This window comes from Saimiri boliviensis, chromosome 11 (assembly GCF_048565385.1).
Source record: "Saimiri boliviensis isolate mSaiBol1 chromosome 11, mSaiBol1.pri, whole genome shotgun sequence".
Lineage (NCBI taxonomy): Eukaryota > Metazoa > Chordata > Mammalia > Primates > Cebidae > Saimiri > Saimiri boliviensis.
This window is the reverse complement of record NC_133459.1, coordinates 102,772,765-102,790,798: the sequence shown is the minus strand read 5'-3', so window position 1 is coordinate 102,790,798 and position 18,034 is coordinate 102,772,765. Positions and strand designations below refer to the sequence as shown.

General features: G+C 38.4%; 2 protein-coding genes across 8 annotated transcripts in view; one reads left to right on the top strand and one right to left on the bottom strand.

Annotated features, from left to right (window-relative positions):
• STXBP3 (syntaxin binding protein 3) overlaps positions 1-15,227 on the top strand; it is a 76,206-nt gene extending 60,979 nt beyond the window's left edge. For 2 of the 7 annotated variants that reach the window (XM_074381310.1, XM_003933388.3), the window contains 2 exons: positions 7,215-7,363; positions 8,270-15,227. In XM_074381310.1, coding sequence (XP_074237411.1) covers positions 7,215-7,363; positions 8,270-8,364 — 244 coding nt within the window. In that variant the 3' untranslated portion in view covers positions 8,365-15,227. The remainder of the gene's footprint in view (positions 1-7,214; positions 7,364-8,269) is intronic. The other 5 variants (XR_012512550.1, XR_012512547.1, XR_012512551.1 and 2 more) reach the window with 5 other exon arrangements.
• A 921-nt stretch (positions 15,228-16,148) lies between these two features.
• Positions 16,149-18,034, bottom strand: part of AKNAD1 (AKNA domain containing 1) — a 38,007-nt gene continuing 36,121 nt past the window's right edge. The window contains exons 14-15 of the mRNA XM_010343974.3: positions 17,033-17,162; positions 16,149-16,295 (exon numbers count right to left, since the gene is read on the bottom strand). Coding sequence (XP_010342276.3) covers positions 16,164-16,295; positions 17,033-17,162 — 262 coding nt within the window. The 3' untranslated portion in view covers positions 16,149-16,163. The remainder of the gene's footprint in view (positions 16,296-17,032; positions 17,163-18,034) is intronic.

Here is an 18,034-nt window from a genome sequence, read left to right as displayed (position 1 = left end):
CTATCCAGTGTCTAGCTTATCAACTAAATCATTGTAATTCAAGCTTCCTGTATATCACACTCTGGTTTTATTATTCTCCCTTTCTTTTCTGTCCTGAATTTGGTGTTTATTGCCTGTATGTCTGTATACTTTTTCTACATATGTTTGTATCTTAAACAGCGTCTTGAGTTACCTCTTGCAGGATTTTCTCTTAGTCTTTCACTTTCCACCGTTTTTAACTGTGTTGTGTCTAGGAGTAGTTCTCTTTGTGTTTATTCTACCTCAGGATTGTTGAGTTTCTTAGATCTGCAAGTTCATAATTTTCCTCAAATTTGGGATGTTTTCAAACATTACTTTTTTTTTAATTTTTTTCTGCCCATTTCTCTCTCCTTCCTTTCTCCTTCTGAAATTCCTGTTACACATAAGTTGGAGGGTTTGACACTGTCCTGTGAGTTACTGAGGTTCTCTTTTCTTTCATCTTTTTTAAATTTGTTGTGTTTTTCACATCTAGAATTTCCATTTGAGTTATTTTTCATTTCCATTTCTGACTGTTAAGATTCCCTGTTAACTTGTTAGCATATTTTTTATTTTAATTCTTTCAACGTATTTGTAACTGCTTGGAAGTCCCTAACATCTTAGTCTACTCAGGGTTAATTCCTATTGAATGTTTTTTGCCCCAAGTGTGAGTCACACACTCCTGTTTCTTTGCATATCTAATTTTTGATTGAAAAAAATGACCTTTTAGATAATGTATTATAGCAGCTCCAATTGTCTTAGTAATTTGTGTGGACTTAAACTATGGAATCTTTCTCTCTTGCTCTCTTGTAGTCACTGGTGTCCTTGTTTAATTTTTTTTAATTTTAATTTTTGTATCTTAGCTTCTAGTGGTTGCCCCTATGTCTGTGTAGTTTAGTCGTCAGTCAGTTTCTGTTCATACATTTCAAGCCTGTATGGATTCCATCCTCTGCAGATCAAGCTGAGTGTGGGTTAGAGATTGCATTCCAAAATATGCCGTTCTTAAGTCTCCCTCCTTTTAAAATTTTTTTTTCCTTTAAATAGAGGTAGGGTCTTGCTCTGTTGCCCACACTGGAGTGCAGGAGTGCAGTGGCATGATTGTAGCCTACTATGACCTCAAACTCATGGGCTCAGATGAGCCTCCCACCTCAGCTTCCCAGGTAACTAGGGTTTCAGGTACATGCCACCACACCCAGCTAATTTTTTTAAATATCTTGTAGAGGTAGGGTCTTAACTATGTTGCCCAGGCTTTTCTTGAACTCCTGGGCTCAAGCGACCTTCCTGCCTCAGCCTCCCAAAGCACTGGGATTACCGGTGTGAGACACTGCACCTGGCCCCGCTTTTTTCCCTCTTTTTTTTCCCCTGGACTTTCTCAGGTTTTCCCCCACACATGCGTAGTTTAGCAGTCAACTAATAATGTGTAGAGAGCTTATCTGTTCTTTCTTTGGCTTCTTTACTTCTGGGATTTCCTTAATAAATTTCTACCTGGCCTGGTACGGTGGCTCATGTCTCTAATCCCAGCACTTTGGGAGGCCAAGGCGGGCAGATCACGAGGTCAGGAGTTCAAGACCAGCCTGACCAACATGGTAAAACCTGTCTCTAGTAAACGTACAAAAATTAGTGGGGTATAGCAGCATTCGCCTGTAATCCCACCTACCCAAGAGGCTGAGGCAAGAGAATCACTTGAACCCAGGAGGCAGAGGTGCAGTGAGCTGAGATTGCACCACTGTACCCCAGCCTGTGCGACAGAGCAAGACTCCATCTCAAAAAAATAAATAAACCAATATTGACTGCCCATTTTAAGTTGAGACCACACTTAGCAAAGCTGCAGGATTGTGCACTCCCCTCACTGCTCCACCTTGAATCAAGTCTTACACCAATGGCAGTAAAGCTATAATTTTTCTCTGACTGAGCTGGGAGAGCAGTGAGGGTTAGATGCAGCCCAGGCTAGAAGGTTACATATTCACCACCACCATTCTACCACATATGTTAGCAGACATTCAAGACTAAGTGCTTCTCAATTTGTTGTCTGCCTATGGTTTCCAGTTAACCTGAAATGTTTGGTTTGGTTTTGTTTTCCCCCACAATTTTATCCAGGGATACATTTGTTTTCTTAGAGGGGAATCACCTGACCACCTTATTCTGCCATGACTACAAGTGCTCTCTGTATTATGTTTTTAAACTTAACATGGTGTCATATTGTGTGTCCTTCTGCAGCCTGCTTTTTTGTTTCCCTTACATTATGTTTATGAAATTTATCCCAGACTGATACATGCATAAATTTTCACTGCTAGTTTGTATATACGTAATATGAGTATAGCAACTTATTAATCTGTTTTCCACATGATAGAAATTTAGGCTGTCTCAGAACTGGCATTATTACAAACAGTATGCAATGAACACTCTTTTTTATATGTATCTGAGTGTTTAGGTCACTTCCCTTGGACTGAGGTCTTTTCTTTAGTTTTGTTCTATTTTTTCCTTTCTACAAAATGTTTGGTGATCATGTTATCTGTTTTTATTCTTGTAGCAGTTTATTACTACACATATTTGACTCAACAAAGTCTAAGATTAATTAGTATCTCCGCCCTCCTCTTGAATGATACAAGAACCTTAGACCAACTGGATATAAACCATGCACCCCTTAAATGTTACAATACTTGATTTTTGTTCACTTTATGTCTTCTCCCCCCCCCAATTTAATAAGCAGCATTATTGTTTTTTTAAATTCAGTTGTATGTGTATGTGAACCTGTTAAATTGCCCACCACTCCTTTTGTGTGGGCTCAGTTTCTTTCTTTCTGAAGTGTATCCTTTCATGTGAGTCTGTTGGTGGTAGTCTTTTTTTTAGATTTTCTTTGTTTTTTATTTTTTCCAAGACAGAGTCTTGCTTTGTCACCCAGGCCAGAGTGCAGTGGTATAGTCACGGCTCACTGCAACCTCTGCCTCCTGGGTTCAAGCAATTTTCGTGCCCCAGCCTCACGAATAGCTAGGATTACAGGCGCGTGCCACCACACCCAGCCAGTTTTTGTATTTTTAGTAGAGACAGGGTTTCACCATGTTGGCCGGGCTGGTCTTGAACTCCTGACCTCATGATCTACCCGCCTCGGCCTCCCAAAGTGCTGGGATTACAGGCGTGCGCTACCATTCCCAGCCAGTGGTGGTAGTCTTCATAGTTTCGTTCATTTCTTCATTTGGTCATTGTTCTTAGCCACCTATGAATTTCTGAGAGCTGAGGTGTGTTCACTCAACACTTGTAGAAAATTATTCTGCTGTTTCCAAGGTCCTACTTTAGTTCTTGGGAAAGTAGAGGGATTGTGTTTTCTGTCAGTCTTCTTGTACGTGTGTGGGTAATAAGCCTTTTTTCTCTGGTTGTTTTTTGTTGTTGGTTCTGTATATTCCCTGTGCTGTGTACATCTGAGGATTTATTTTTTTTTTTATTTCTTTGGGATAAATTTATGTTTCCTGAATCTGAGGATTCATATCTTTCATAAATTCTTCAAATATTGCCACTTCTGTAGTCTTGGTTTTGTTGGAACATCTTATTCTGTCATAATGTCTCCCAATCTCTTACACTTTTTTATTTCTTCTGCTTGTGTTTCACTCTAGAAATTTTTCTTCAGATTTAGTTTTCAGCTCTTTAGTTCTCCCTTACACTTTGTCTCATCTGCTGTATAAGCTGTTTTTTCTTTTTCTATTTTCAGTGACTTTATTTTTCCATTTTAGAAGTTATCACATTTCTTTTTTAAATATACTTGGACTTTTTGTCATTTCTTATTTTGTCATGCTTCTACTTTATTGTCCATTGTCATTTTAAACAACCTAATTTGTAGTATGTATCTAATAATTTCACTATTTTACACTCTTTAGGTTCAATTCTGCTGCCTTTTATTTCTGCAGACTTATAGTTACTTATTTCCATATATGTTTTGTAATTTTGAATGCTGAGTTTATTATGGTAGCCAGCATTGAGAACAGGTCCCTTCAGACAGGTTTGTGGTGTCCTTTTGCCAGATTAGAGGTTTTTTTCTTTTTCGTGTTAATTTCTCAGTTTAGGGTTCCTCAGACCATGAATATAGTATAATTAACACCTAAGACTCTCATCAGACAGTCGTGTGGCTAAATTACCAGGTAAGAAGCTTCCTTGCATCTCCCCTTGCCTTTGAGGGTGTCCTGACCTTATGCAGGGTGTCAGCTCCCAATCTCTATCTTGCACAATACCCAGGGCTTGCCCCTTGTTTGCTAAGATTGGAAAATACTCCACAAGGCAGGTCAAGCCTCAACTCAGTTTATTATTCTAATATTTAGCCTCCTTTTTACCAACAGCTCCTGGAGATTTCTCTGACTTGTTTATTCTCAGCTATGGTTTAAAAACATATTTGCTCTTATTTTAATCAGTGCTTTTTGGTGCTATTTAGAGGGAAGGTTTCAGGATCTAGGAATTTAATTATTATCTTTATATCTCTCAGTCTTCACATGTATCTGAAACAAATTAAATATAATCCCATTGCTCTAAAATTGCTATTCAAAAGCTTAGAAATAGAATTGTTTTCAGCGGTGTTGTCTCCTTTTCTTTTGCCTTCTTTATTTCTCTCTGTTGATACAGTTTTTAAGCCAAATTTATGTTTTTACTACATTCTTGACTTTGTATGGGAACAAGAGTGTGTCTTGTTCCTGTTTCATCTTTCAAAGTGGCCAACATGGCGAAACCCCGTCTCTACTAAAATACCAAAATTAGCTGGACATGGTGGTGCATGCCTGTAGTCCCAGCCACTCAGGAGGCTGAGGCAGGAGAATTGCTTGAACCCGGGAGGCAGAGATTGCAGTGAGCCGAGATTGCACCACTGCATTCCAGCCTGGCGCCTAGTGACAAAAGCGAGACTCTGTCTCAAGAAAAAAGAAAATAACCTTATTAAAAGTTTGATGGGGCTGGATGCAGTGGTATACACCTGTATGTCCAGCTACTTGAGGCTGAGGTGGGAGGATCGCTTGAGCCTAAGAGTTCAAGGCTGCAGTGCCCTGTGATGGTGCTGGTCAACAGCTGCTGCACTGTAGCCTAGGCAACATAGCAGGACCCTATCTCTAAAAAAACAAAAATTTGCTATGAGATCCTATATTGCAAGACTTTGTAGGTCATCCAGAACAGTGGCTCTCGAAGTAGGTAACAAAGTGAACCATTGGGTACTTATTTTTACCTAAAAAATAAGAAATTAAGCTTTCCTGATATATTCTAGTACATATAGGTCATTTATACATTAATATATATTTGTTTGTAAATGCATTTGTTTATTTTGAAATATTTACTTTTCAAACAAAAGCTAATAATTTTTACCAGTGGAACCTGTGAACAAAAAAAGTAATTCCTATGCTCTAGAGCAGTGCTAACCAATAGAACTTTCTGCAGTAATAGAACCATTCTGTGTCGGCACTGTATGTGACAGCCACTAGCCACATGTGGCTATTGGGTACTAGATATATGGCTGGTGTGGATGAATAACTGAATTTCTTATTTTATTTAATTTTAACTAAATTTAAATAGCCTCATGTGGCTAGTGGCCACTATATGGGAGTCTGGAAATCTAGAGCAATCTGGAGGAGGAATGTTAAAAAGTAATCACTACTATTTATTGAGTATTATTACCCAACACCAGATTCCCTACTTAGTATGTTCTCTACGTTGTTTCATTTCATCCTTGTAACAACCTTTGAGGATTTTTTTGTTTGTTTGTTTTCCCCCCCTTTTTAAATTGCATTTTAGGTTTTGGGATACATGTGAAGAACATGTAAGATCGTTGTATAGGTACACACAGGGCAGTGTGATTTGCTGCCTTCCTCCCCATCACCTATATCTGATATTTCTCCCCATGCTATCTCTTCCCTACTCCCCACCTCCCGCTGTCCCTCCCCTATTTCCGCACTACAGACCCTAGTGTGTGATGCTCTCCTTCCTGTATCCATGTGTTCTCATTGTTCAACACCCACCTATGAGTGAGAACATGTGGTGTTTGATTTTCTGTTCTTGTGTCAGTTTACTGAGAATGATGGTTTCCAGGTTCATCCATATCCCTACAAAGGACACAAACTCATCGTTTTTGATGGCTGCATAATACTCCATGGTGTATATGTGCCACATTTTTCCTGTCCAGTTTATCATCAATGGACATTTGGGTTGGTTCCAGGTCTTTGCTATTGTAAACAGTGCTGCAATGAACATTCGTGTGCATGTGTTCTTTTTTTTTCTTTTCTTTTCTTTTTTTTTTTTTTTGAGACGGAGTTTCACTCTTGTTACCCAGGCTGGAGAGCAATGGCGCGATCTCGGCTCACCACAACCTCCGCCTCCTGGGTTCAAGCAATTCTCCTGCCTCAGCCTCCTGAGTAACTGGGATTACAGGCACGTGCCACCATGCCCAGCTAATTTTTTGTATCTTTAGTAGAGACGGGGTTTCACCATGTTGACCAGGATGGTCTCGATCTCTTGACCTCGTGATCCACCCGCCTCAGCCTCCCAAAGTGCTGGGATTACAGGCTTGAGCCACCGCGCCCAGCGCATGTGTTCTTATAGTAGAACGATTTATAATCCTTTGGATATAAATAGTTTATATTTATATATATATGTTTATATATATAAATACATATACTGGATATATATACCCAGTAATGGGATTGCTGGGTCCTTTAAGGTTTAGAGGAGAAGTTAATTAACTTGCTGAAAGTCATACTGAATCAAAAACAAGCAGAATACAAATCAAAACCCAGGTCTGATTCTTAACAGCCAACCTCCTACCGTCATAAGTTCCTGAATTACGTTCCAGCAGGGAACAACCAAATACCACATCAGCTTCCAAAGTAATACTTGCCTCTTTCCTCTTCACGACTTCAAAACTTTATCAGTGCCACTCTGTATTTTTTTTTTAATTTCAAGAAGTTGCAGACTTCTCACATATATTATTTATTATGAAATAATAAGGGAGGGTGTTAGCTCTACTCTATAGGTTAAAATGCCAAGCCAGATTATACGTGATTTGTTAAAACTGTTTTTGAAATGTGGCTGTCTTGCTTAACCCTTGGTGTTCTAGTCATACTATGGTTAAGTCATTTCCTTAAAAATCAGTGTAATTGGTAGCAAGTTTGAGTTTGGTTGAGTTAGGCTTTTTAAGTCTACAAGCATTATGGCTTTGGAAATGTTTATAACATGTTTACTTTTTTAAAATTGCTTTTTAGTGCTCGCCAGAAACCCAGAGCTAATTATTTAGAAGACCGCAGAAACGGGTCAAAGCTGATTGTTTTTGTAATTGGAGGGATTACATACTCTGAAATGCGTTGTGCTTATGAAGTTTCTCAGGCACATAAATCCTGTGAAGTTATTATTGGTAAGATTTTTCTGTTTTTAAATACAGACTCTAAATGCAAAAATACACATGTAAAATGTTATCTTGCATTATACATTTGAGACAAAATTTAATGCAAAAAACATTGTTAATCTTAGAATGTGTTTTATCTGATGTATTAGGGTTTTTCCTGGTTAACTTTTTGATAGTTTTATTTTTAAATATGCTTATTTGATGAAGAGGAGCTTGCTCCTTTAAAATAGTATGTTCTGTACATTTGCTTAACTATTAAATAGTTTTTTATGCACAAATACATCTCTACTTCAAATATGTTTTCAAGTTTTTGTGGATATGGACATGACATTGGCAAGGCCTGTGTGGAATTGAGTTTTAAGAATTTCAGGCCAGGCTAGTGGCTCATGCCTGTAATCCCAGCACTTTGGGAAGCCAAGGCAGAAGGATCACTTAAGGTCAGGAGTTTGAAAGCAGCCTGGGTAATAAAGCAAAACCCCATCTCTACAAAAAATAAGTAAGAATTTCAGTCAAAGCCAATGATAGGTAAACCCTCCTGACCCATTGAGGTGTTGGATTTGTGTGTTAAGCCTTGACCTGCAGCACTGCTTAGTAGGTCTCTGTTATTAAACAATAACTGTTACAGTGCTGAGGATAGGGTAATCTCCAGTTTTGCCCTTCTGTGTACCAATGTATAGCACAAAGTAGATAAAGCACTAGGAATGGCCTGTTTCTGAAAAGTTACTGAGCATGCTCAGTAGTGAGGAAGGTTTGAAACATTGTAGCATAGGCAGATTTCAGGTAGATCTTACAGAAATTTTGTTAAATTGCCCCAGGCTACTGTACTTTGCATATTTGAAGGACAACACATTATATTAAGTGAAGGAAAACTGATTTAACTGCTGGCCTCTGAAAAGTTCTCTTTTCTCCTACCAGGTTCTACGCATATCTTAACACCCAAAAAGCTGTTGGATGATATAAAGATGCTGAATAAACCCAAGGATAAAATCTCCTTTATTAAGGATGAATAGCTTTTCTTTTTGGAGGGTTTAGAGATTCTTACTAATATGTTGAACTAAAATAGAAAGAAAATGTTGCTGTCATGTAATTTAAACAATGTAAATATTTTATGGAATAATGGCTTTTCAAATACATTTCTTAAGGACCTTTATGACTATGTATTACTGAAGTTGCCATTTTTGATAATTTAAATATTGCTGCTGCCTTGTAGATGTTGAGAAGAAATGTTAAAATGCTTTCTAAAAGAAAATTTTTTCACCTTTGGAGCAGAATATATTAGAGTTGTGGGTGATTTTCACAGCCACCTGTGTACATACTAATTACCCGCTGGATACTTATATCTGTCTCATGCTGAAGAATAGTTTTTTTGAGAAAGAAAGATTTTAAGTAAAGAGATTGTAGAAGTAAAAACTGGAAATGTGTATGTATGATAGAATTGTTTCCTATAAGTGCAGTTTTTCTTTCAACTAAAATTCAGTTTGTTTTACATGTAAAATAATTCAGTCATTAGTAGAAATGGAGTGATTTCACAGTGTATACTATCTTGCCACATACTTCTAAAGAACACAATTTTATATAATTTTGAAATCATGTATGTTTAAATTAGAAAACCAAAAATAATCACGAACATTCTAAGAGAAAATAAATATAGAATTTTAAAAATTATCCTGGTTTGTTTTTTCTGTAGGGGAGAAGGGAAAGTTTGAAATTTTAAAAGTTCTAAATTAGAGTAACAAAGAAGAACAAGAATGTACCATAATATTCCCACCAAGATAGCTCCTAATGACTTTTTCAAAAATAATGCAATCCTACTATATAAGGTTAGATAATGTATGTCTGCAGGTGTGTTTTGTTAAACAAAGGGAATGTCTTTGTTTCAGATCTCTTCTTTTACTTGACCTCATAGTGTTCTGTCATACAGTAGACCATAGTTTTATTGATTCAGAGTTTTGCTCTTATAAATAATGCTGCATTGTTTGAGTACTTACCTTTGCAGACTTACACAAACATTTCCATAATGTAAATTCCTAGCAGTGGTCAAGAGATTTGTGCATTTAAATATTGATGGATATCTATTTTTAATTTTAATATAGATAAATCCATCACTTTTCCATTTTGGCTTCTGAATTTTATGTACTACTTAGAAATACCTTCCACACTCCAGGATTATAAATTCACACATGATTTCTTCTATAACATTTTGACAGATTCACTGTATTTTTTTTACAGGTAACTCACCCATCTGGAATTGGTTTTAGTGTAAGAACTTGTGCTAGATGTTCTCTATTAGCCCGTGGTGTGGCATCCCATGCCTCCTTACCCCATACCACAGTGGATGAAAGGCTAAACATGAAGTTTTTCAGACTCTAAGTAAGGTGTGAACAGTTTACATTCTAACAGTGATGTGCACTTGGTCAAGATTTGAAGGCAGAGGCTATCTACTGTGCCAGTAGACAAGTTCCTGCAGACAGGAATTGTTTGTAGCAACCAGACTCCACATCTTAGTGTCTCCTCACCTGCTTCGTGGGTGTGAGTTAATGCTGTGGCAGCAGCACTAGCTTCCTGTCCTTTGGGTCACAGATGGTAAAATGATCACGAGTCTCCAGTTTCTGCTCCTACTCCTTTTTCAATGATTTTTGTAAGGACCTAATTCTCTGTATTAAATCCCTTTCTGCTTGAAATATCTAGAGAAGTTTATTTCTTGCATGGAACCCTGACTTTAAATAGAGTATCTCATAGTTGTCCAGCTTCACTCCTTTCTAAACAGCCAGATGTTATACCAGATCCTATTGGATAATCTCTCTTTCCCCAACTAATATGAAATACTACCATTATCATAGACTGAATTTCCATTTGTATTGTGGTCTATGTCTGGATTCTCTTTTAATGACCTACAGTTTGTTTTGCATTTCTTTTTCCCTATTTCAATTCATGGTATGTTTTCATATGTAGTGGGAGAAGTCGCTGTTTCATCCACCTAAATTACTATTATTTTTCAGAAATTTTCTATCAGATTTTTCTAGATGAATCATAGTATTTTGTTGAGTTCTCAAAAAAGTTATTTTGATCTTTACATTATTTATAGGTTAATTTAGGAAAAATCAATATCTTTATAATGTTGAAACTTGATAATTCAGGAATGTGGAATGTCTTTTCATTTATCTAAATCTTTATAACCTTCAGAATCTTCATTTTCTTTATATAGTTACTGCACGTTGTCAAAATACCTTATTTTTGTAGTTTCATTGTGGGTTGAATCTTCTATTATTTTCAAATGGGTTTTTTCTATATAGAAAATATACCTACTTTTGATTTTTTAAAATTTATTTATTTATTTATTTATTTAATAGAGACAGGGTCTTGCTATGTCACCCAGGCTGGAGTGCAGTTGTGTGATCATAGCTCACTGGAATCTTGAACTCCTGGGCCATAGTGATCCTCTTGCTTCAGCTGCCCAAGTAACCAGGACTACAGGTATGTGCTACCACATCTGGCTAATTTCGGGGGGTTTGTCTTTTTGCTTGTTTGTTTTCATATAGACAGAGTCTCACTGTGTTGCCCTGGCTGGTCTCAAACTCCTGGCCTTAAGCAATCCTGCTGTCTCAGCCTCCCAAAATGCAGGGATCACAGGTGTGAGCCACTGTGCCTGGCCAACTTTTGATACGTTATCTTATAACTTCACTAAATATTGATTTGCTAAGTATTGATAATAAAGTAATAATATACAAATGCTTAATTAATGCTTTCTTTTATTAACTCATTCAGTCTTCTCATGTATTCCTGTGAGCATAGGTACTGTGATTATCATGTCTATTTTAAAGCTGAGAAAACTGAGACACAAAGAGATGCATGTAACTTGGTGTGGATGAGTGCGTCAAAAGGAAGAGCTTGGCACAATAAACAGCCCTCTTTGCAAATTAGGCATGAAAACAATACATCTCCAGTAAGAGGATTAGTTTTTGGTGTCTGCATTTTATCTGAGATCTTTGTATGCCTCAGTGACTCCCTTTCCAGGGTGAGAACATGTACTGGATAGATACTTAGATTAATCCAATGGCCTGGAACAAATGGAACTAAAAGTCTGATGACAGCAAACACTGGACTGTTTATTCATTCGATCCCTTAACATCTCAGTGACCACTTTACCCTGATCACACTGAGATCGGATGCTTTGGGTCCTATATTTCACATATATGTTAAACTTTGAATTGCAGAGACCCTTTGTTTAGTAAATCTCTTATGAATTTGAAGGCATAAGAGGGCATCTCACATGAATTCCTCGTATAAGCTGATTTTTCCCCATAGAATTAGAAATGACAGTCCAAAGCAGAAGGATCACTTGAGCCCAGGAGTTTGAGACCATCCTGTACAACATAGTGGACCATATCTTTTTTTTTTTTTCTTTTTCTCTGTGAAGATTCCAAAAGTAGTGAGTCCACATCTCTACAAAAAAAAAAAAAAAAAAAGGTGGCTTCGGAGACACACACCTGTGATCCCTGCTACTACTCAAGACGCTGAGGCAGGAGGATTGCTTGAACTAAGGAGGTGGAGGCTGCAGTGAACTGTGATCACATGACTGTACTTTAGCCTGGGTGAGAGTGGGTCCCTGTCTCAAAAAAAAAAAAAACACACACACACTACAGGTTCTGATTTCAAGACCCAGAAAAAGACCTTTTTGTTGTTGCAACCAACAGCAGCCATTTGTTCACTGTCTCTGAAGCACCGTTTTGCTTCCTGTTGAAATGTACTTTGTTTATAAAGTACAGTGGATTCACATTCTTCAACCATATATTAGTAAAAAATAAGTAAGGATATCTTTATTAATCCTGTTATCTGGTTCCTAGACCCTTAGCCTCAACTGCTCCAGGGTCACAACAGGAGTTCACAAGGTCTCAAAATTCTTGGATTTGAGCCCCAAAGGGCCTGACCCCACATTGTCGTGTAAGATATGACACCTCCATAACTCAGTTCTTCCCTAGGTATTTTATACCCTTGCTAAGTCCTATTGGGATGCAAGCAGATTTCTTCTAGAATCAAAGGAGCAAGGAATGTCTTCCTCCTATAGGAAAATTTTTACTACCAAAACAATGTTTTGTCTATTAAATATAAATACATATTCATTTTGAGTACAAATTAGGCCTATTTTATATAATTCATTAACAACAAGATTACAATAGAAAGGATAAAAAGATGAGATTTCTTTTGCAAAATCTAATAGTTAACTAAAGGGGATGGTTATCTCTTAAAGATGATAAAAGCCCTCTACAGACAGTCCCACTGCAACCTACTGGCAGCTTCAAGCAGCCAGAGCACAGCTAGACCTTGGAGTAAATACTAAAAGTCCTCTGCACCCTGGAGACTCCCGAGGGTTTTTTACAGCACCACTGCTGTCAGGCAATGCTGAGCCCCTTGACCCCCAGCATTAGGGGTACCATTATTTTTACTTCATAAGCTTGTTTTTCTGGTTTATTACTGGAACAGAATTAGAAGAGAGATCATAAGAATTGACACAAAAGAATTGCATGAGGGAGGAGATGGCCAAGACTACAGAATCAGTAAGTATAAAGTTATCCTTGTAAATCAGAGTCTAGTGCCTTACTAAAACTCCTTAAGGGCATTGCCTGCTCTTTTTTTCTGTTTATTAGATTAGTCATGTTGCAGTGATTGCTCACAATGACCCCTAATCTTCAAGGAAATGGAAAATTACATTTAGAATATGGTTTGATAAAGCAGAAATGGGCCATATTTTTTAAATCAAAAATAATTATAATTACAAATTTCTATAAATGTTAATTTGAGGGATTTAGAAATATTCATTAATGGTAGATGTTTCTAAGCAAGGTTCCGTGGCTTTGTTTCAGGGTGTCCGTGAACTTTTAAAAATGTATTTTTTTCCATGAGAAGACAAAGCATGGGGAAAGGGAGACTCCATAGCTTTCACCAGATTCTCAAAAAAGGATGAGCCCTAGCCGGGCCCGGTGGCTCAAGCCTGTAATCCCAGCACTTTGGGAGGCTGAGATGGGTGGATCACGAGGTCAAGAGATCAAGACCATCCTGGTCAACATAGCGAAACCCCGTCTCTACTAAAAATACAAAAAATTAGCTGGGCGTGGTGGCATGTGCCTGTAATCCCAGCTACTCAGGAGGCTGAGGCAGGAGAATTGCTTGAACCCAGGAGGCGGAGGTTGCGGTGAGCCAAGATCGTGCCATTGCACTCCAGCCTGGGTAACGAGCGAAACTCCGTCTCAAAAAAAAAAAAAAAAAGGATGAGCCCAAAAAAGGTTAAGAACAAATAAATCATGTAAGAACACTTCAAGCCAGAGATTATGTGATTTTTAAACTTGGGAATGAGATAGTGACACTTGGCTTTTAAAACAGGTTAGCACGTTGTGATTAATTTGAGATATGTGATGAAGCTGGAAGCCTCTTTTAGAACTGCCAAAAAAACAAAATGTCAGCAAATTGAGTCCAATGACCTAATTGGCCTTTTTTAGCAATTAATTAATTGGGCAGCATCCCATCTATGAAATAGAAAGGCTGAGTGCAGGGAGTAGGTTTTATAGGCAGAAAAGGCAGAAGAGAGTAGAAAAAAAGGAACAATAGGTGTCTTTGTTTGGGTTGCAGCAGAGGGGACTTCCTTATGCCAGCTCAGGTTGATGGGGCCCCTTCTAATGGGATACTGTGAATGTTCTGGGTTCTTGTTAAAAAAAAAAAAAAAGGCCTATTTTAAAGTTCAGTTTGATTACATGGCACCTAACATGAGTGACTCCATTCTAGCTTGGTCTGGTCTGTTGGGATCTCATGCAGGAGCTTAGTCCAAAAAAGAAAATGACCTCCCATAAGTTTTATTTAATAGAACATGCAGAGTTTAAGCTCTGTTTTTTCTCTTACAATACTACCCATAGTTCCTTGCTATCTTCTTTACAGTGCCACAGCCTAAAGTAAAGTTGACCATAAAGTCAGAGGTATTTTCAGACTGACCTCTGCTTTATCTCTTCCAGGGTACCCTAAACCAATTTATAAGCCCCAAAGTTAAAAACAGCCCGTTCTCCAGCCAGCTGGACAAATAGCAACTGCCCACATTGGCACAAAAAATCTAAAGTAGGAACAGATTCAGCTCCCTCCTGACCACTGAGCCAAACTTGGGAGTTGAGAAACCATTCATTGAATGTCTGGGGTGAATGAAGATCAGAAGTTTCAGGAAAGGGGGAAAGAGCCAAACCCTGCTCTGCTGTCACTAAAGAGGTAGTAAATCAGTCTTAAAGAAGCAAATCAAAAGCTTGCTGTGAAAAAATAAAATGCCTGCTCTGGTCTACATGAAACATTACATATTTACTTAATCTCTGGTACACAGTTTTAATGAATTGTCTTTTCCAAAATATTATTAATCTAAGGCTATTATTTTTGCAAATTTTTGATTTTAAGATATCTTTAAACAAAAAATTTTTATTTATAACGTAAGTATATTGTAAGACTGTCATATAGTACAGAAAATAAGGTAAAAACCCCTTCTCCCCCAAAACTCCCAGTTTCATTTACTAGAAGTTCACTTAAGATTTTTTAGAGCCGGGTGCGGTGGCTCAAGCCTGTAATCCCAGCACTTTGGGAGGCCAAGGCGGGTGGATCACGAGGTGGAGAGATGGAGACCATCCTGGTCAACATGGTGAAACCCCGTCTCTACTAAAAATACGAAAAATTAGCTGGGCATGGTGGCGCGTGCCTGTAATCCCAGCTACTCAGGAGGCTGAGGCAGGAGAATTGCCTGAGCCCAGGAGGCGGAGGTTGCGGTGAGCCGAGATCGCGCCATTGCACTCCAGCCTGGGTAACAAGAGCGAAACTCCGTCTCAAAAAAAAAAAAAAAAAAAAATTTTTAGATATCTTTCCTGAAAATATGTATACCCTTAAAAAAAAAAATACACAAATGAAGAACCAGGCACACAGTGCTTACCTGTAATCCCAGCCACTCAGGAGGCTAAGGCAGGAGGACTGCTTGAACCCAGGAGTTCAAGTCCAGCCTAGGCAACATAGTAAGACCCCTGTCTCTTTAAAAATATATACAAATGAGGTTAGAAGTACATATATATATATATGCCTAGGCATCTTGCTTCTTTCACTATTTTGCAGATAATTCTTTTTGGTGGCTACAAAGTATTGTCATTTATGAAGCATCACAGGAGATATTTAGATTAGTTCCCCCTTGGGGTTATTACCATCAGTGCTCCAGTGGCCTTCCCTCTACATATATCATGCGACATTGTATGACTTGTATATAAAGGAAATTCCTAGTGGTGGAATTGCTGCTCTGAAGGTACATGATTTAGAATTCGTAGAACTTGGTAGATATTATCAAATAGTCTCCCAAAAAGGTTGCATTTCTGCCAACAGCCTATGAGACTACCAGTTTCCCTCCATCCTCACACAGGGTTCCTTCACACTTCAATTTTTTTTCAGACCTAATAGATAAAAGGAAACTCATTGTTTTGTTTTGATTTCTTTTATTATGAGTTAGGAAGAACATAGATTTATTTTAAAATAAATACCTGTTGGTTGCTTTTGATTTTAAGAATCAGAAGTCCTTTCTTTTTTTCTAGATTTATTAAAAATAAGTACTTGTTTACTGCTTTTGATTTTAAGAATTAGAAATCCCTTCTTTTTTTCTTTTTCCTTGTAAGTACTTTGTGTTACACATTTCTTATAGTTTTGTGTGTTTTCTCTAGAAAGTTATATCCCTAAATTCTGTAGCAAGCAAAATACATTTTGGGGGAAGATCAAGTTTTCTTTGCATTTTTTTCTGTTGCCTGGCGTTGAACTAGTATTTCAGCCGCTTCCTCCACCTCTGTGCTTTAGCAAGATCTTCTGCAATCATTTTAATCATTTGATCTGTAGTTTCTTTCAAAATGGTTGCTGTCCTTAGGGCATGATCCAAAGCCAAGTTTAAATTCTGCAGAGAAAAAGTCCATACATTTTAATTACATAAACTAACTGCTGTTTCTGCTCATTGGGTTCTCTCATTAAACATTACAAGGTGGAATTTTTGTAGTATTCCTATTTTCCACTTGGTCTATTTCTGTTTTTGAGGGTTGGTTTCCTAGGAGACCAGTCTGAGATGGAATATATTTGTTAGGGAAAGGGATTGAAAAAAAGACCAGCACGTGACTGATGGGCATGAATCAGAGGGTGAGGTCAGCCGCCAGCTGGGCTGTTTCCCTGCCGCAGAGGAAGAATAAAAGAACAGCTCTTAAGGGCCATTGATGGGGATTTGGGAGCTATAACCACTGAGAGGGTACTCAGGGATACAGCGCATGCGTTTGTAAACATTTGAAAGTGGCCTGGGGATTCGAGTTAGTGACTTGAAATAGGAAACCACTGGCAACCCTGATCACAGTGTCACTGGAACAGATCCATTGCGTTCAAGCCCGGGCCAGGGATATCCTGTAGCTGAGGCACCAGCCACAAATCACTTTCTCCAGGAAATTTCCCTTGGAACCATTTTAGGAATAATATAGACCATGCAGCGCTGAGGCTGTGTGTCTTTAGCTTAGTACTGAGCACATATCTTTAGGCAGAGCATTTTCTGAAGCCCTGATACTGTAGTAACTTAAGAGCTATCAGTTCTTTGGTCATCAAGATCAAACTTATGAGCTGCAAGGATTCTTGAATGATTTTCTAAGTCCTCACCTTAGATTTTGTTTCTTCAGTGCTATCAAAGTCATCTAAGGATTTGCTTCCAGATATCCTGCAGGAGTAGAAATGGGGTGAGGGTGTTGCAAGGTCTGAGCTGTAGGTCCTGAAAGCGTGACGATTTTTTCTGGAAGACAAAAGCACATTGATACTTGTGTAAAGCACCACCTTCTACCACACTCTTGTTCACGTCAGCTCCGTGGTCGGTAATAGCTCTATGTGTGTGGTTTGGGTGTGGGTGGATTTGTGCACCCGCTGCCTTCGTAGCTCTCATGCTCCCATGTGGCTGACCACGGCTGAGCTTCAGAAAAAGGTTGTTGCCATGACCATGAGGGTTTTTCCTCCCAGAATTTATCTGATTTTCCTCTGGTACAGGAAGAGGCAAGACTCCAAAGACATTTTTTATTCTGTTTTTATTCTTTGGGGGCCAACTTTCTACCTTGCATTTTTATAAAACAAATACACAAAACTACCAATTACAGGTACCTTGGGTTGAGTTAATTCTGGCACCAGTGAGCTTTTTCACCCCAAGGAGGCAGAAGCAATAAAAAAATAAAAGCCGCTCCTTTTGAAGTAAACAGGCTGCACTTGCCTGCTGCACTGCGATGGGTTCTGTCTCTTAGGGATGGGCTGAAGTCTGCTCTAGGTGAATTAGGGGTGCAGGGCCACTGGGCTGTTCAGGTCGTGCAGAGCATGGCTCTTGGGGGTTATTTGCATAGTCTGTGAAGGCTACTGCCTGAAGTTACACTTTTCTCAAGCATGAGCAGTGGCCCTGAGGGATGCCATGAGAACTTGCCTGTTGACAGGGCTGTCATAGAGCCACCCTCACATCTTCCCCTAGCTTCAGGTTTCCACTGTTAAGCATTACTTCTTTGGTACATAAAACACTTGTGAGCAGTATCATCTTCAGAAAACATCCCTTCTTCCCTCTCCCCTGCCATATGAACATCAGTCAGTTCTGCAAGTTATTTTAACACATTGAATTGATCCTCCAAGCAA